General features: G+C 55.2%; 1 protein-coding gene across 1 annotated transcript in view; it reads left to right on the plus strand.

Moving 5' to 3' along the window:
• The window catches only part of NOTCH3 (notch receptor 3), a 43,598-nt gene that overhangs the window by 11,798 nt on the left and 12,738 nt on the right, over positions 1-19,062 (plus strand). Inside the window, exons 7-25 of the mRNA XM_033196580.1 lie at positions 423-578; positions 677-862; positions 1,496-1,609; positions 1,847-1,960; positions 2,498-2,731; positions 2,848-2,958; positions 4,127-4,319; positions 4,398-4,549; positions 4,765-4,878; positions 5,334-5,489; positions 7,969-8,194; positions 8,627-8,828; positions 8,962-9,109; positions 9,534-9,718; positions 10,296-10,428; positions 10,508-10,765; positions 10,849-10,967; positions 11,699-12,264; positions 15,322-15,654. Coding sequence (XP_033052471.1) covers positions 423-578; positions 677-862; positions 1,496-1,609; positions 1,847-1,960; positions 2,498-2,731; positions 2,848-2,958; positions 4,127-4,319; positions 4,398-4,549; positions 4,765-4,878; positions 5,334-5,489; positions 7,969-8,194; positions 8,627-8,828; positions 8,962-9,109; positions 9,534-9,718; positions 10,296-10,428; positions 10,508-10,765; positions 10,849-10,967; positions 11,699-12,264; positions 15,322-15,654 — 3,700 coding nt within the window. The remainder of the gene's footprint in view (positions 1-422; positions 579-676; positions 863-1,495; positions 1,610-1,846; positions 1,961-2,497; positions 2,732-2,847; positions 2,959-4,126; positions 4,320-4,397; positions 4,550-4,764; positions 4,879-5,333; positions 5,490-7,968; positions 8,195-8,626; positions 8,829-8,961; positions 9,110-9,533; positions 9,719-10,295; positions 10,429-10,507; positions 10,766-10,848; positions 10,968-11,698; positions 12,265-15,321; positions 15,655-19,062) is intronic.

A 19,062-nucleotide genomic window follows, 5' to 3' on the forward strand; every position in this document is an offset into this window, starting at 1 on the left:
AGGGCATAACATGGCAGAGGGTATTACAGAAGCAAAGGCTGGAAGGCAGGCATGGTGGCTCATGCCTGTAATCCCAGCACTTTGGGAGGCTGAGGCAGGCAGATCACCTGAGGTCAGGAGTTTGAGACCAGCCTGGCTAACGTGGTGAAACCCCATTTCTACTAAAAGTAAAAAACATTAGCGGGGTGTGGTGGCGCATGCCTGTAATCCCAGCTACTCCGGAGGCTGAGCAGAAGAATCGCTTGAACCCGGGAGGTGGAGGTTGCAGTGAGCTGAGATCGTGCCATTTTACTCCAGCTTGGGCAGCAAGAGCGAAACTTCGTCTCAAAAAACAAAACAACAACAAAACAATATGCAAAGGGTGTGGGCCTTTTGGGCAGAGCAGGAAGGTCTCACTATGACTTCTGCCTACCACTTCCCAGGCCTCCTGTGTCACCTGGATGACGCCTGTGTCAGCAACCCCTGCCACGAGGATGCTATCTGTGACACGAATCCGGTGAACGGCCGGGCCATTTGCACCTGTCCGCCTGGTTTCACGGGCGGCGCGTGTGACCAGGATGTGGACGAGTGCTCTATCGGTGAGGGGAGCTCCATCGTCTGTGAATGGGCCAGGAAAGAGGGGAGAGGAGGGGGTCCCATCCAACCACGCCCACACTGAACGCACTCTATCCGGCAGGCGCCAACCCCTGCGAGCACTTGGGCAGGTGCGTGAACACACAGGGCTCCTTCCTGTGCCAGTGCGGCCGTGGCTACACTGGACCTCGCTGTGAGACTGACGTCAACGAATGTCTGTCGGGGCCCTGCCGCAACCAGGCCACGTGCCTTGATCGCATAGGCCAGTTCACCTGTATCTGTATGGCAGGTGGGTGGTGGGCGTGGCCTGGGCGGGTCCTGAGGCAGGGGCGGGGCCAGATAAGCCCGCGGATGGGCAGCTGAGCAGAATGGGGTGGAAGTGGGTTTGGAGTGGGACCCTTAGAGACTGAAGCCCGGAGGGAGGTGGGGTCAGGGCCAGAAGGGAATCCTGTGTGATTCTGGGGGCTTGGTCAAATGGAGTCAGTAGAACCTCAGGTGGGCTGGGAGTATTCTTGGCCTTAGGACCCTCTCGGCAAGGGGTTGGGGATAGAGAGGCAGAGTCGGGGCTGCTGTGAGGTCAAGGTGAAGCCTGCAGACAGTCTTGCAGTGAGCCTGGGCAAAGGCTATGGGGGGCCCTGGGGCTGGGGGCTGGGGACTGGGGAAAGGGCTTAGTCTGGGGACTGGGGAGAGAAGGAAGGGTTTGAAGGCAAGGCCTCTGCGGACACCCATGAGCCTTGGGCCAATTGGGACCACAGCTGGGTGACAGTCCAGGCTGAAAATTAAGGTTGGGCTGGGAATGTGGGAGTGGGGACGAAGGCTTGGGGGACTTGTCGATGAGTAGGAAGGGAAGTACCTCCTTCCTTGCACCCCGTTCACACCACAGGGCAGCCCCCACTTTCCTAAGCCCTGTTGCCTGCCCCAGGCTTCACAGGAACCTATTGCGAGGTGGACATTGACGAGTGTCAGAGTAGCCCCTGTGTCAACGGTGGGGTCTGCAAGGACCGAGTCAACGGCTTCAGCTGCACCTGCCCCTCGGGTGAGGACCTTGGAAGAGGGAGCCTGAAAAACATGTCTGGGAAGGGGCGAAAACTCCAGGGTGGGTATAAAACCACATTAGCGGATAACTTACAATAGAAACCACAGGTTATGAAGCACATTGAAGTTAATTTAAATCCAAGTAAATGGGTTTTTCCACCCAAACAAGGTGGGGCTGGAGTGGGGTGTACTGCTCTCACCTTTTCTGGGCCTCTGCTCATCCCGTTCCTCACCCCAGGCTTCAGCGGCTCCACGTGTCAGTTGGACGTGGACGAATGCGCCAGCACACCCTGCAGGAATGGCGCCAAGTGCGTGGACCAGCCTGATGGCTACGAGTGCCGCTGTGCCGAGGGTGAGGCGGGCCAATGACAATCTGACAAGAATCAGGAGGCGGAGCTTGTGGGCGACAGGGCCAATAACAGACTTGGGGAGAGCTTGGGGGCGGGGTTGTAGCAAGGCAGGACCCAGTGACAGAGTTGGGGGGTGGAGCCAATAATGCATATAGACTGACATAAGGCTACCTGTGGAGCCAAAGGGTTGGGCTGGGCACAGGGTGCGTGTGACTGAATGGGGAGGGCCCAGTACCTTCCCCTGGCACCTGCCATGTGCTCCCATCTCCAGTGGGGTGTGGGGCAGAAACAGGGCTGGAGGTGGGGCCACAGCTGGGGGTGGGATTTAACTGTGGGAGAGTCTTGGCTAGGGACAAATTCCGGAGCTTATAGAGGGGTGGAGTGGAAGTTAAGTTGGGGGGCAGGGCCTGTATTGAGCCTGCCTCCTGACAGCTTGATGGGCAGGGCCTCAGATAGAGCTGAACCAGGATTGGTCCGAGGCCTCACCTGTGGGCAGGCCCCTGGCAAGTGGGCGGAGCCTGACACTCTTGGCCCCGCAGGCTTTGAGGGCATGCTGTGTGAGCGCAACGTGGATGACTGCTCCCCTGACCCATGCCACCATGGTCGCTGCGTGGATGGCATCGCCAGCTTCTCATGTGCCTGTGCCCCTGGCTACACGGGCACACGCTGCGAGAGCCAGGTGGACGAATGCCGTAGCCAGCCCTGCCGCCATGGCGGCAAATGCCTAGACCTGGTGGACAAGTACCTCTGCCGTTGCCCTTCTGGGACTACAGGTAGGACCGGGGGCTGGGGCAGAAACAGCACTCCTGAAGGGGCACAGAGGGTTTGGGTAGGTTGCATTTAGTGGGGCACAGTGGTGATTGCTGCATGCCATGTTCCTGGCCACCAGGTGTGAACTGCGAAGTGAACATTGACGACTGTGCCAGCAACCCCTGCAGCTTTGGAGTCTGCCGTGATGGTATCAACCGCTACGACTGTGTCTGCCAACCTGGCTTCACAGGTGGGCAAGTGGCTGCCATGGAGAGGGGGTCCTTAGATCGAGGGTGAAGTCGCTCGTTTCTGTGGGCCTGTTTTGCCTATATCTTTGCAGACTCTTGTCCAATGAGGTTGTCCGTGCTTTGCCCTGAGTCTGTGCTGTCTCATTGGCATAAGGTTATTTCGAGATTATTCTGGAGGCCGGGCGTGATGGCTCACGCCTGTAATCCCAGAGCTTTGGGAGGCCAAGGCAGGTGGATCAGTTGAGGTCAGGAGTTTGAGATCAGCTTAGCCAAAATGGCGAACCCCGTCTCTACTAAAAATACAAAAATTAGCCAGGTGTGGTGGTGGGCTCCTGTAGTCCCCGCTACTTGGGAGGCTGAGGCAGGACAATTGCTTGAACCCAGGAGGCGGTGGTGGCAGTGAGCCAAGATTGTGCCACTGCACTCCAGCCTGGGCGACAGAGTGAGACTTCATCTAAACACACACACACACACACACACACACACACACACACACACAAGATTATTCTGGAACATAGATGAAAGTGTCCAAACTCAGTGACTAGGTTATTTCTGAATGGGACTAAAGTAATTCTTGGTGGAAATGAATGGGACTTTGCTAGGTGTGTTGGCTCATGTCTGTAATCCCAGCACTTTGGGAGGCTGAGACGTGAGGATCACTTGAGCCCAGGAATTCGAGACTAGCCTGGGCAACATAATGAAACCCTGTCTCTACAAAAAATAAACACACTCCCAAAGCCAGATTAGTCAATAAGTAGATAAACACACACACATGCACACAATTAGTCGGACGTGCTGGTGTGCAACTGTAGTCCCAGCCAGTCGGGAGACTGAGATGGGAGGATCGCTTGAGCCCAGGAGGTCGAGGCTGTGGTGAGCTATGATCACGCCACTGCAGTCCAGCCTGAGACACAGAGTGCGACCCTATCTCAAAAAATAAGAAGAAAAGAAAAAGAAAGGGACTTCATGGAAGTTTGGGGACCAGAATGATCTGGGGCAAGGCAGCTCTTGTTTGAGGAGGTGAGTGTCCTAATTTGCACAAGAGCTGATGCTTACGAAAGAGGTTGTCCTTGCTCGGGGGTGTGGGTGTGCTAAGTGGGGTCAGATCGTCCCTCCCTGGTTGTCCCTGCTGCCTTTGTTCTGAGGTGAGATTGCTTGTGTACTCCCCAGGGCCCCTTTGTAACGTGGAGATCAATGAGTGTGCTTCCAGCCCCTGCGGCGAGGGAGGCTCCTGCGTGGATGGGGAAAACGGCTTCCGCTGCCTCTGCCCGCCCGGCTCCTTGCCTCCACTCTGCCTCCCCCCGAGCCATCCCTGTGCCCATGAGCCCTGCAGTCACGGCATCTGCTATGATGCACCTGGCGGGTGAGAGTCCTTCTCAACCTCAGACACCGCCTCCTCTCCCTGGCCAACCTCCTTGGCCTGACTACCTTCCCCTGCCAGGTTCCGCTGTGTGTGTGAGCCTGGCTGGAGTGGCCCCCGCTGCAGCCAGAGCCTGGCTCGAGATGCCTGTGAGTCCCAGCCCTGCCGGGCCGGCGGGACATGCAGCAGCGATGGAATGGGTTTCCACTGCACCTGCCCCCCTGGTGTCCAGGGTGTGTACCTCACCTTCCCTCCACAGCCCTCTCATCTCTCTTCTCTTCTACTCTCTCCTCCCCATATATTGGCTTCTTTTTTGCTTTCAATCATTTCCCTCCAGGAGCTTGGGAGGTGGGTATTGAAGTGGGCACAGGTTGGGGGAGGTGGGGGGAGATGGGATCAGGGAATCCCTCAAGGCTATCTCTGCTTCCTTCTCTTCCACCCCCCACAGGACGTCAGTGTGAGCTCCTCTCCCCCTGCACGCCGAACCCCTGTGAGCATGGGGGCCACTGCGAGTCTGCCCCTGGCCAGCTGCCTGTCTGCTCCTGCCCCCAGGGCTGGCAAGGTATGTCACCTGCTTCTCGCCCCTCCTCCTCTCCATCTCCTCTGCCCCCTGCCCTATCGGGATTGATGCTGGGGATCTGGAGGGGACCATCCCCAGCCCTGCCTTTGAGAGAGGTTTCCTTCTGGGAAAGACAGAGCTGGACACAGATCTGCTGCCTGTGTGGGTCAGCCTTTGGAAGAGGAAGGGCTATGGGGCTAGAGATGCTGGGACTCAGGATGGGATTTGGGGTACAGCTTCCTGGAGGAGCAGATCTCATTGTAGGTATTTGCCACCTACTGAGACAGAGAGACGGCTGTTCTGAAACTGCATAGGCAAAATGCCCACACGCGACTGACAGCATGGCTTATTTTGCCTTCACCCATCTCAGCCTGCAGGTTCTTCCTGAGCCCCAGGTGCCTGGGACCCTGCTCTATACCCTGTAATCCTAGGTGTAACCTTTTGCTCCCCACCCTCAGGCCCACGATGCCAGCAGGATGTGGACGAGTGTGCTGGCCCCGCACCCTGTGGCCCTCATGGCATCTGCACCAACCTGGCAGGGAGTTTCAGCTGCACCTGCCAGGGAGGGTACACTGGCCCTTCCTGCGATCAGGACATCAATGACTGTGACCCCAGTGAGTGCAGGGGAGCTCTTGGGGGTGCTGCTCTGGGGAACACAGTCATTAAGCTTGAGCTGTGTGCCTGGCACTGTGCTGTCATTTCGTCTTCACAGTTATCTTACTTTTCCCGTTTTATTCATATGGAAACCTAGGCCCAAGGAGGTTGAGTGACTTCTTGCCCGAGGCTATGGAACGAGTTAGGAAATGAGCTGGGCTTAGAACCCTGGAGTCTGTGCACTGCCTTTTTTTTTTTTTTTTTTGAGACAGTCTTAGCTCTGTTACTGGAGTGCAGTGGTGTGATCATGACTCACTGCAACCTCTGCTCTCTGGGCTCAGGTGCCTCAGCCTCCCCAGTGGCTGGGACTATAGGCGCGCACTACCATACCCAGCTAATCTTTTGTATTTTTTGTAGAGATGGAGTTTCACCGTGTTGCCCACGGTGGTCTCCAATTCCTGGGCTCAAGCAATCTACCTGCCTCCACCTCCCAAAGTGCTGGGATTACAGGCGTGAGCCACCACACCCGGCCTGAGTGCACTGGCTTTGAGAGCGAGTTAATATCGTGTGCAGAGTATGAGATAAAAGGCCCCCTAGAGGCCGGGTGCGTTGGCTCACACCTGTAATCCCAGCACTTTGGGAGGCCAAGGTGGGCGAATCACCTGCAATCAGGAGTTCGAGACCAGCCTGACCAACATGGAGAAACTCTGTCTCTACTAAAAATACAAATTTAGCAGGGTGTGGTGGCACATGCCTGTAATCCCAGCTACTTGGCAGGCTGAGGCAGGAGAATCACTTGAACCTGGGAGGCGGAGGTTGCGGTGAGGTGAGATCGTGTCATTGCACTCCAGCCTGAGCAACAAGGAAAAACTGTCTCAAAAACAAAAAACAAACAAAAAGGCCCCCCAGAGGATTCCCCAGGGATGCCGCCCAATAGACAACACAAGCCATATATGCAATTTCAAATTTTCTAGTAGTCACATTAAAAATAAACAGAAACTGGAGATATTAAATTTAATATTATGTATTTATTTATTTATGTATTATTTATTCAGAATGTGGCTCTGTCGCCCTGGCTGGAGTGCAGTGGTGCGATTTTGGCTCAATGTAGTCTCGAACTCCTGGGCTGAGGCAATCCTCCTGTCTTAACCTCCTGAGTAGCTAGGATTACAGGCACTCACTACCATGCCTAGCTAATATTTTTATTTTAATTTTGTAGATATGGGGTCTCGCTACATTGTCTAGGCTGGTCTCAAACTCCTGGCCTCAAACCACCCTCCTGCCTTGGCCTCTCAAACTGCTGCCACTGTGCCTGGCCAAATTTAATATATTTAAATTTAATTTATTGAATGTATATAATCGGCTGGGCGCGGTGGCTCACACCTGTAATCTCAGCACTTTGGGAGGCTGAGACAGGTGGATGACCTGAGGTCAGAAGTTCAAGACCAGCCTGACCAACATGGAGAAACCCCGTCTCTACTAAAAATACAAAATTAGCCCTGCATGATGGCTCATGCCTGTAATCCCAGCTACTCAGGAGGCTGAGGCAGGAGAATCACTTGAACCCGGGAGGCGGGAGGTTGTGGTAAGCTGAGATTGTGTCATTGTGCTCCAGCCTGGGCAACAAGAGTGAAACTCCATCTCAAAAAATAAAATAAAATAAATATAAATAAATAAAAGTAAATGGATATAATCTATTTTATTTAACCCAACATATTAACATATCATTTCAACATGTAATCAGTATAAAAAGTGTTAATGAGATATTTTACATTTTTCCTTTTTTTAATTTTTTGGAGACAAGGTCTCACTCTGTCACCCGGACTAGGGTGCAGTGGTGTGGTCATGATTCACTGCAGCCTTGATCTCCCAGGCTCAAGTGATCCTCCCATCTCAGCCTCCCCAGTAGCTGGGACTACAGTGTGCACCACCACACCCAGCTAATTTTTGTATTTTTTATAGAAATGGGGTCTTGCCATGTTGCCCAGGTTGGTCTCGAACTCCTGAGCTCAAGTGATCTGCCCACCTTGGCCTCCCAAAGTGTTGGGATTACAAGTGCGTGCCACCATGCTCAGCCTATTTTTTTTTCATACCATGTCTTCAAAATCTGAAACCCAGTGTGTATTTTACATTTATAGCACTTCTCCATTTAGTCACAATTTCAAGAACTCAGTAGCCACATGTGGCTAGTGGCCACTGTCCTTGGCTTGTCCCAAGCACAGGAATTAGATCAGGCACAATTAGCAGCATTTGCTCGGCAGCTTAAAGGGACATTTTGGTTCTCCCAACATCCTGCCCTTGCCACATAGGTGAGGTTTCCAGATAAAGGAGGGGACGAGGCCACAGAAGGGGATGGATTTAGATTCCTCTGATCAAATGCACCCCATCCCAGTTGAACCTGGTTTCCTCCTGAATTCTTCTCAATCCAAGGCATATCCCAGTCAGACTGGACTAATGGGGGCAAAGTAGGTGACCAGACTGCCTTTCTCCTGTCGGCAGACCCATGCCTGAACGGTGGCTCGTGCCAAGACGGTGTGGGCTCCTTTTCCTGCTCCTGCCTCCCTGGTTTCGCCGGCCCACGATGCGCCCGCGACGTGGACGAGTGCCTGAGCAACCCCTGCGGCCCGGGCACCTGCACCGACCACGTGGCCTCCTTCACCTGCACCTGCCCGCCTGGCTACGGAGGCTTCCACTGTGAACAGGACCTGCCCGACTGCAGCCCCAGGTGGGCGGGGCCTCTGTTTGGAGCGCAGGAACTCTGACTTGGGATGAGGCCTGGAATCTGGGACGAAGTGGGGACAGCAAGGACTAGGGGAAGTCCTCAGCTTGATACCCACTGCAGACTGTGATGACTAATGGGGCAGGGCCAGGGAAGGAGCAGGGCGTCTATTTGGAGGTCACCTTGGAATCTCTGGTGCCTGAGAGGGCATGGTCTCCAGGTGGCTCTCACCTTAGGGCTGAAGTCCCTGGTGAATTGGGGCTAAGGGACTTGGTTGGCTTCTGCTGGGGCTGCAGCTTCTTGCGGAGATAAGGGTCAGGGAGTGGGACGTCCCCAGCGCTACCAGTGGAACTCAGTGCTTCTAGCGGGACTCAGGAAGGAGGGCGGGGCCTGTGAGGGGGCGGAGCCTGATTCTCCCTCCCACTCCTTCCGCCCCAGCTCCTGTTTCAATGGCGGGACCTGCGTGGACGGCGTGAACTCGTTCAGCTGCCTATGCCGTCCTGGCTACACAGGAGCCCACTGCCAACATGAGGCAGACCCTTGCCTCTCGCGCCCCTGCCTGCACGGGGGCGTCTGCAGCTCCGCCCACTCTGGCTTCCGCTGCGCCTGCCCCCAGAGCTTCACGGGCCCGCAGTGCCAGGTGGGTGGAGTTACTGGGGACCTGGGGGAGGAGCCTGCCTGGTATCCTAGAACGGAGGAGCCAAGTCCGGGCACAGTGTCTCCCAGACTACCCCCTATACACCCCAGTACTGACTCTAGTGCTTCCCCTCCAGACGCTGGTGGATTGGTGCAGCCGCCAGCCTTGTCAAAACGGGGGTCGCTGCGTCCAGACTGGGGCCTATTGCCTTTGTCCCCCGGGATGGAGCGGACGTCTCTGTGACATCCGAAGCCTGCCCTGCAGGGAGGCTGCAGCCCAGATCGGTGAGTGGGAGCACGCGGGCGGGGCTGTGGGGTTTCGGGAGGGGGCTCTTGCACGTACCTCCTGCTAGTGTGAGCCGAATGGGGGTGTCACAGAGCTTATGCGGCATGGTGGGGTGTGTGGCTAAGTGGTATGGGTGTGTGAGCATGTGACAACTGGCCGGGATGGTGTGTGTGTCTGTCACTGTGAGACAGCACGGATGGTGTATGTGCTACAGGGTGTGACCGAGCTGCTGTGAGCGTGGAAGACGTGTGTGTGTGTCAGTGATGAGACCTTGCCTGCTGGAAGGGTGTGCAACAACCTGATGGAGTGTGGGTGCGATCCTGTGGACCCATTCTAGCAAGGATGTTGGAAGATGTGTGTGATGGAGGCAGAAGGGGGATATATGGGGTTACCTCTGTTCCTGTGCCACTCTCCTCTTTGCAGGGGTGCGGCTGGAGCAGCTGTGTCAGGCGGGTGGGCAGTGTGTGGATGAAGACAGCTCCCACTACTGCGTGTGCCCAGAGGGCCGTACTGGTAGCCACTGTGAGCAGGAGGTGGACCCTTGCTTGGCCCAGCCCTGCCAGCATGGGGGGACGTGCCGTGGCTATATGGGGGGCTACATGTGTGAGGTAAGGGGGCGCTCCCCAGGAAAGGGAAGAGGGGGTGGGCATGCTTAGGTGTGTCTGGGCACATGTTTCCGTGCATCTGTGACTTGGTGTGTGTATGTCTCTAAATGTGTCTGAGTTTTTGCTTTTGTGACTCTTGGTATATCCGTAGGTGTCACTCTGGGTAGATCTGGGGTGTTTATTTGTTTGTTTTTTGAGACAGAGTCTCACTCTGTCACCCAGACTGGAGTCCAGTGGCACAATCTCAGCTCACTACAACATTTGCCTCCCGGGTTCAGGTGATTCTCCTGCCTCAGCCTCTCATATAGCTGGGAATATAGGCACCCACCACCATGCCCAGCTAATTTTTGTAGTTTTCATAGAGACAGGGCTTCACTATGTTGGCCAGGCTGGTCTTGAACTCCTGACCTCAGGTGATCTGCTCACCTCGGCCTCCCAAAGTTCTGGGATTACCTACTGGTAGTGCGCTGGACATCCGTGTGTGACCTTTTGTGCTGGCGTTCTTTGTATCTTCCTGGGTATGTCCAGTTGTGTCTGTGTCACACTAAGTTGAGTGGGTCCCTCTCTTGCCCCACTGAAGTGTCTTCCTGGCTACAATGGTGATAACTGTGAGGACGACATGGACGAATGTGCCTCCCAGCCCTGCCAGCATGGGGGTTCATGCATTGACCTCGTGGCCCGCTATCTCTGCTCCTGTCCCCCAGGAACGCTGGGTATGCCAGGGCCAGGGTTGGGGGGACAGGATGGGAGGCTGCCTTCATTCCCTCCTGACTACCCCGTTTCTTCCCCCAGGCGTGCTCTGCGAGATTAATGAGGATGACTGCGGCCCAGGCCCACCCTTGGACTCAGGGCCCCGGTGCCTACACAATGGCACCTGTGTGGACCTGGTGGGTGGTTTCCGCTGCACCTGTCCCCCAGGATACACTGGTTTGCGCTGCGAGGCAGACATCAATGAGTGTCGCTCAGGTGCCTGCCACGCAGCACACACCCGGGACTGCCTGCAGGACCCAGGCGGGGGTTTCCTTTGTCTTTGTCATGCTGGCTTCTCAGGTAAGCATTGGAGAAGGGGCTGGCCTGGGACCCCGCCTGTTATTCCCCCACTGTGGTTGATCTACATGTTCCTGCTCGCTCAGGTCCTCGCTGTCAGACTGTCCTGTCTCCCTGTGAGTCTCAGCCATGCCAGCATGGAGGCCAGTGCCGTCCTAGCCCGGGTCCTGGGGGTGGGCTGACCTTCACCTGTCACTGTGCCCAGGTAGGTGTGGGTGGCGGCCTTTGGAGGAGGGGCAGGGGCGTGGCCTCTGGAGTAGTGGGGCCTGGCGTCTAAGAGGAGGATGTGGCTTTAGGGGAGACTTCGAAGGGAAGGGAGTTTCTGGAAAATGCTGACATTTCTAACGGGTGTGGTAGCTCATACCTGTAATCCCAGAACTTTGGGAGGCCTAGGCGGGAGGATCACTTGAGGCCAGGAGTTCGAGACCAGCCTGGGCAACATGGTGAAACCCTATCTCTACGAAAAATAGAAAAATTAGCCGGGTGTAGTGGTAACTGCCTGTAATCCCAGCTACTGGAGAGGCTGAGGCAGGAGAATCGCTTGAACCTGGGAGGCAGAGGTTGCAGTGAGCCGAGATCGCGCCATTGCACTCCAGCCTCGCGACAGAGTGACACTCTGTCTCAAAAAACAAAGAAACAACCCCCCGCCCCCGAAATTTCCTGGAGGTTTGAAGGGAAAAGGGGGTGAGGCTGGTAATTGGGGGGCGTGGCCTCCGGGGGTGGCAGGGCGTGTCTGCCAGGTTGTGGAAAGGGGAGAGGTTGGGTGGGACATGGGGAGGTTGTCGGGGGCGGGTCTCAACCTTCCTTAATCTTGACCTCTTCTCTTCCCTCTCTCTCCCCTTGACTCTTCTTTTCCCCACTCCTCCATTTCTTCTCCTCCTTCCCTCCACTCCCCTCCTTCACTTTTTTTCCTCCCTCCCCAAACCTGATCCCCAGCCGTTCTGGGGTCCGCGTTGCGAGCGGGTGGCGCGCTCCTGCCGGGAGCTGCAGTGCCCGGTGGGCGTCCCATGCCAGCAGACGCCCCGCGGACCGCGCTGCGCCTGCCCCCCAGGGTTGTCGGGGCCCTCCTGCCGCAGCTTCTCCGGGTCGCCGCCGGGGGCCAGCAACGCCAGCTGCGCGGCCGCCCCCTGTCTCCACGGGGGCTCCTGCCGCCCCGCGCCGCTGTCGCCATTCTTCCGCTGCGCTTGCGCGCAGGGTTGGACCGGGCCGCGCTGCGAGGCGCCCGCCGCGGCACCCGAGGTCTCGGAGGAGCCGCGGTGCCCGCGCGCCGCCTGCCAGGCCAAGCGCGGGGACCAGCGCTGCGACCGCGAGTGCAACAGCCCGGGCTGCGGCTGGGACGGCGGCGACTGCTCGCTGAGCGTGGGCGACCCCTGGCGGCAGTGCGAGGCGCTACAGTGCTGGCGCCTCTTCAACAACAGCCGCTGCGACCCCGCCTGCAGCTCGCCCGCCTGCCTCTACGACAACTTCGACTGCCACGCCGGTGGCCGCGAGCGCACTTGCAAGTGAGCCCATCCACCCGATCGATCCGTCTGTCTATGCATCCATCCCAGTCTGTCTGTCCATGGGCCCTGCCTCTCCTTCTACCTGCCCATCCACTTGCCCCGTCTGTTTCTCTGTGGACCCTATCTGCCCATCAGTGTGTCCCATGTGTCTGTCCGTCTATCTGTTCATCCATGTGTCCTGCTTATCTTGTTCTTGTTTCTATCTGCGTATGCACTTCTCTGCCCCGTTTGTCTGCCCCTTTCTCCATCCAAGAATTTCTTTTTCTTCCCCTCCCCTCCAAGATGGAGTCTTGCTCTGTGGCCCAGGCTGGAGTGCAGTTTCGCAATCTGGGTTCACTGCAGCTCTGCCTCCCAGGTTCAAGTGATTCTCCTGCCTCAACTTCTGAAATAGCTGAGATTACAGGCGTGAGCCACCGTGCCCAGCCGAATTCCTTTTTTTTTTTTTTTTTTTTTTGAGACAGTCCTGCTCTCTTGCCCAGGCTGGAGTGCAGTGGCTGGATCTCGGCTCACTGCAAGCTCCGCCTCCCGGGTTCAAGCGATTCTCCTGCCTCAGCCTCCCGAGTAGCTGGGACTACAGGTGCCTGCCACCACGCCTGGCTAATTTTTTTTTTTTTTTTGTATTTTTATTAGAGACAGAGTTTCACCATATTGGCCAGGTTGGTCGCGAACTCCTGCCTCGTGATCTGCCCGCCTCGGCCTCCCAGAGTGCTGGGATTACAGGCGTTAGCCACCGCACCTGGCTCCATTTTTTTTTTTTTTCCTTAGGCAGGGTCTTGCTCTGTGGCCCAGGCTGGAGTGCAGTGGTGTGATCTTAGCTCACTGCAACCTCTACCTCCTAGGCTCAAGTAATCCTCACACCTCAGCCTCCCGAGGAGCTGGGACCACAGGTGTGAGCCACAGCATCCGGGTAACTTTTGTGCTTTTTTTAAGAGATGAGGTTTCACCGTGTTGTCCAGGCTGGTCTTGAACACCTGAGCTCAGAGTGATCCACCCAGCTTAGCCTCTCAAAGTGCTGGGATTATGGGCCTTAGCCACCACACCTGGCCTAAGAATTGTTTTTAGCGGCCGGGCACAATGGCTTACGCCTGTAATCCCAGCATTTGGGAGGCAGAGGTGGGCAAATCACCTGAGGTCAGGAGTTCGAGATCAGCCTGGGCAACACGGTGAAACCCTGTCTCTACTAAAAATACAAAATTAGCCGGGCGTAATGGCACATGCCTGTAAAGGCAGGAGAATCGCTGAGATCATGCCATTGCACTCCAGCCTGGGCAACAGAGTAAATCTCCGTCTCACCAAAAAAAATAAAAACAAACAAAAAAATAAAATAAAATTTCTTTTATTCATCTGTGTACACTGCACCTCTGCTTGTCCATCCTTGGGCTGAATCTGTCCATCCATGCAATCTTTTTGCTCCTCTATATGGCTGTCTATCTGTTTTGTGCGTGCCCCTGACTGTCTCTGCCCCTCTTCTGCCCCTCTGTCTGTCCTAGGCAGTCCATCTGTCCATTCCTACACCCTGCCCCTTCTGTTCCTCTGCGTACCTCTCTGTCCGCTTGGAACTCTCCACCTCATTAATCTCCACATCCCCAACTTCTCTGCTTCCCCCCCAGTCACTCTGCTCCAGCCACCCTGGCCTCTCTGCTGTTCCCCAGATGCCCCAGGCTTGATCCCACATCAGGGCCTTTGCACAAGCTGTTCCTACTGCCTGGCTGTTCCCTTCCCCCACATGGTTCCTCTCTCACCTCCTTCAAGTCTTTGCTGAAATGGTGGTACCTTCTCAGTGAGCACCTCCCTGATCACCCCCAGCCCGTCCTCTGCTTTATTTTTCTTCTTAGCATTTAATTCCATCCAGCACTATGTGTGTGCATGTTCATATATATATATATATATATATATATATTTTATTTTTTTTTTGAGACAGGATTTCTCTCCCATTGCCCAGGCTGGAGTGCAGTGGTATGATCTTGGCTCACTGCAACCTCCACCTCCTGGGTTCAAGCTGTTCTCCTGCCTCAGCTTCCTGAGTAGCTGGGATTATAGGCACCAGCCACCACACCTGACTAATTTTTGTATTTTTAGTAGAGATGGGGTTTCACCATGTCTGCCAGGCTGACCTAGAACTCGTGACCTCAGGTGATCCATACACCTCGGCCTCCCAAGGTGCTGGGATTACAGGCATGAGCCACCGCACCCAGCCTGTATTTTGATTTTATTGATGAGTAATGGAGATGCTGTATATTTGGCTCATGTGTCTCCCTTACTGTCTGTCTTCACCCAGTGGAATGCTAGCTGCACGTGGGCCAGGAATTGTGGCTGGACCTTATTCTTGTGCCTGCAGCAGTGCTCAACACATGGCAGTCAGTCAGTTAGTATTTACTGATTAATTAATAGTTAGCCAGTGAGGCCTGGAGTGTGGTGTGGGCTTGTAGTCCCAGCCACTTGGGAGACTGAGGAGGAAGGATCATTTGGGTCCAGCAGTCTGAGACTGCAGAGAGCTATGATCGCACCACTGCACTCCAGCCTGGGCAACAGAGCAAGACCCCATTTCAATCAATCAATTAAAAAAAAATTATCAAGGACCGGGCACGGTGGCTTATGCCTGTAATCCCAGCACTTTGGGAGGCCGAGGCAGGTGGATTACCTGAGGTGAGGAGTTCAACAGCAGCCTGACCAACATGGTAAAACCCTGTCTCTGCTAAAAATACAAAAATTAGACGGGTGTGGTGGTGCATGCCGGTAATCCCAGTTACTTGGGAGGCTGAGGTGGGAGAATTGCTGGAACCAGGGAGATGGAGGCTGCAGTGAGCCGAGAGATCATGTTAACTGCATTACGGCCTGGGCGACAGAGCAAGACTCTGTCTCAAAAAAAAAAAAAAATTGTCCAGGGAATGACAAGATTTGTAGAAAGCCTGACATGGGTCCGTACATTCCAGTCCCCTGTGCAAGCCTTGTCGGAGTCTCTGTGCTCTAAAAAAAAATTGTCCAGTGAATGCATGGAAGGGGATCCTCTCTTCTGACCCCTGACCCCGCCCCTCTCTGCCTCACCCTTCCCACCAGCCCGGTGTACGAGAAGTACTGCGCCGACCACTTTGCGGACGGCCGCTGCGACCAGGGCTGCAACACGGAGGAGTGCGGCTGGGATGGGCTGGATTGCGCCAGCGAGGTGCCGGCCCTGCTGGCCCGCGGCGTGCTGGTGCTCACAGTGCTGCTGCCGCCGGAGGAGCTACTGCGTTCCAGCGCCGACTTTCTGCAGCGGCTCAGCGCCATCCTGCGCACCTCGCTGCGCTTCCGCCTGGACGCGCACGGCCAGGCCATGGTCTTCCCTTACCACCGGCCCAGTCCTGGCTCCGAACCCCGGGCCCGTCGGGAGCTGGCCCCCGAGGTGATCGGGTGAGTGATCCCACCTGGAAGAGCCGCGGTGGCCGGGGAGAGGAGAGATGCGGTTGATCCAGGTCTTGCGTATTTCATTTCACTTAATGCCTTTACCACCAGATGTCAGGAGCACCGCCTCCTGGCTGTGACGAGCAAAAAATGCCTCCAGATGGAGCTAGTGCTTCTGGGGTAGAATTGCCCAGGTGTAGCGCTGGCTCCTGGGGAGGCAGGTTGCTAAACGGTGGCAGAGTGGTTAAAGACATGTGTAGAGTTTTTCTCTTCGTTTTTTCTTTTTTCTTTTTTTTTTGAGACGGAGTCTCTCTCTGTCGCCCAGGCTGCCCGGCTCACTGCAACCTCCGCCTCCTGCGTTCAAGCAATTCTCTGCCTCAGCCTCCAGAGTAACTGGGATTACTGCCACCCGCCACCACGCCGGGCTAATTTTCTTCTTCTTAAAGATGTGGAAGATAAAGCCGGGCACAATGGTGTATTTCTGTAGTCCCAGCTACTTGGAGGATCGCTTGAGCCCAGGAATTCAAATGTAGCCTGGGCAACATAGCAAGACTCCCATCTCTTTTTTTTTTTTTTGAGATGGAGTCTTGCTCTGTCGCTCAGGCTGGAGTGCAGTGGCGTGATCTCGGCTCACTGCAAGTTCCGCCTCCCGGGTTCACGCCATTCTCCTGCCTCAGCCTCCCAAGTAGCTGGGACTACAGGCCCCCACCACCACGCCTGGCTAATTTTTATTTGTATTTTTAGTAGAGACGGGGTTTCACCGTGTTAGCCAGGATGGTCTTGATCTCCTGACCTCGTGATTTGCCCGCCTTGGCCTCCCAAAGTGCTAGAATTACAGGCTGCGCTGCTGTGCCCGGCCTTCCATCTCTTAATAATAAAAAGAAGAAGGAGGAGGAGGAGGAGGAGGAGGAGGAGGAGGAGAAGAAGAAGGAAAGGAAGGAAGGAAGGAAGGAAGGAAGGAAGGAAGGAAGGAAGGAAGGAAGGAAGTGAGTGGTGGGTGTGGTGGCTTATGCCTGTAATCCCAGCACTTTGGAAGGCCGAGGCAGGCAGATCACTTGATGCCAGAAGTTTGAGACCAGCCTGGGCAACATGGCAAAACCCTGTCTCTATTAAAAACACAAAAAATTATCCACGCGTGGTGGTGCACGCCTTTAGTCCCAGCTACTCAGGAGGCTGAGGCATGAGAATCACTTGAAGTCAGGAAGCAAAGGTTGCAGTGAGCCAAGATTGTTCCACTGCACTCCAGCCAGAGCAATAGAGCGAGACTCTGTCTCAAAAAAACAAAAACAGGCCGGGCGCGGTGGCTCAAGCCTGTAATCGCAGCACTTTGGGAGGCCGAGACGGGCAGATCACAAGGTCAGGAGATCGAGACCAGCCTGGCTAACACGGTGAAACCCTGTCTCTACTAAAAATACAAAAAAACACTAGCCGGGCGAGGTGGCAGGCACCTGTAGTCCCAGCTGCTCGGGAGGCTGAGTCAGGAGAATGGCGTGAACCCGGGAGGCGGAGATTGCAGTGACCTGAGATCCGACCACTGCACTCCAGCCTGGGCGACAGAGCGAGACTCCGTCTCAAAAACAAAAACAAACAAACAAACAAATAGAAGTATCCTGCTAGTGGCCTAGTGGCCTGGTAGAGGTACTGGAAGGGAGGTGTAGCTGTTGTTGCGGAGACGGCAGAGACCTGAGAGGGGTGGATCTCTGACATAGAGAGGAGGGGTGGGTTTTACAGATATTGAGATGCGGGTGATGGGAGGGGAGGGGTGGCAGGATGAAGGAGAGTGGTTGATGTACCAGCCCCTGACTAAGCTAACTGAGTGATAGGACACAAAGCGAAAACAGGTCATTTTGGCGCTTGCCGAGTCTGAGGGACCTGGAGGTATTGGGAAGGCCTCCAAGGAGGTGCCTGGGCGCCAAAGACACAAACAAGAAAGACATAAAAGTATTGATGATCATTGAAGCCATGAGAGGGACTCAAAGGAGTGGGGGGAGAAGGGAACAGAAGAATTAATCTGGGGACCCGGAGACCTAAGGATTGGATGAATGGAATTAGCTCAAAAAAGAGAATGAGGCGGGGTGTGATGGCTCACAACTGTGATCCCAGCACTTTGGGAGGTCGAGGCAGGAGGATCACATCAGGTCGGGAGTTCGAGACCAGCCTGACCAACATGGAGAAAACCTGTGTATACTAAAAATACAAAATTACTGGGGCATGGTGGCGCATGCCTGTAATCCCAGCTACTCGAGAGACTGAGGGCAGGAGAATCGCCTGAACCCGGGAGGCGGAGGTTGTGGTGAGCCAAGATCGCATTATTGCACTCCAGCCTGGGCAACAAGAGTGAAACTCTGTCTCAAAAAACAAAAAACACACACACAAACAAACAAACAACAATGCCCTGGCCAACACAGTGAAACCCCATCTCTACTAAAAATACAAAAATTAGCTGGGCATGGTAGCACCTGCCTGTAATTCCAGCTACTCAGGAGGCTGAAGCAGAGAATTACTTGAACCAGGGAGTCGGAGGTTGCAGTGAGCTGGGATTGCGCCACTGCACTCCAGCCTGGCGACAGAGCGAGACTTCATCTCAAAAACAAAAAACAAAAAACAAACAATGTCCATTAGCTGGGCGTAGTGGCCCAGGCCTGTAAACCCAGCACTTTGGGGAGGCTGAGGTGGGAGGATTGCTTGAGCCCAGGAGTTCAAGACTAGCCTGGGCAACATAATGAGATCCAGTCTGTATCCCCTCCATGCCCCCCACCAAAAAAAAAAAAATTAACCAGGTGTGGTGGCACATGCCTGTGGTCCCAGCTCTTTGGGAGAATGAGGTGGAAAGATTGCCTGAGGTCGGGAGGTCAAGGCTACAGTGAGCTGTGATTTCACCACTGTGCTCCAATCTGGGCGACAGAGTGAGACTCTGTCTCAAAAAACAAAACAAAACAGAACAAACAAACAAAATAAAGCAGGCCGGGCATGGCGGCTCACCTCTGTAATCCCCGCACTTTGGGAGGCCAAGGCAGGAGGATCACCTGAGATCAGGAGTTCAAGACCAGCCTTGCCAACATGGTAAAACCCCGTCTCTTCTAAAAATACAAAAAAATTAGCTGGGCGTGGTGGCACATGCCTATAATCCCAGCTACTCGGGAGGCTGAGGCAGGAGAATCGCTTGAATCCAGGAGGAAAAGTTGCAGTGAGCCGAGGTGGCGCCACTGCACTCCAGTCTGGGTGCAACACCAAAAAACAATATCCATTGGATTCACAGCTCTGGGGGGACTGCTGACCACAGCAAGACACGTTTTGGGGGTGCAATGGGGTTGGATGCCAGGTGGTTGCAGATGGGTCATGGAAACCTGTGGGTGAAGAGCCAGGCGCTGGGGAGGGAAGGTGGGGCTTGGTGCCAGGGGGTGCATCAGGCAATTC

The sequence above is a fragment of the Trachypithecus francoisi genome, unplaced genomic scaffold, assembly GCF_009764315.1.
Source record: "Trachypithecus francoisi isolate TF-2019V2 unplaced genomic scaffold, Tfra_2.0 Lachesis_group5, whole genome shotgun sequence".
NCBI classification, from domain to species: domain Eukaryota; kingdom Metazoa; phylum Chordata; class Mammalia; order Primates; family Cercopithecidae; genus Trachypithecus; species Trachypithecus francoisi.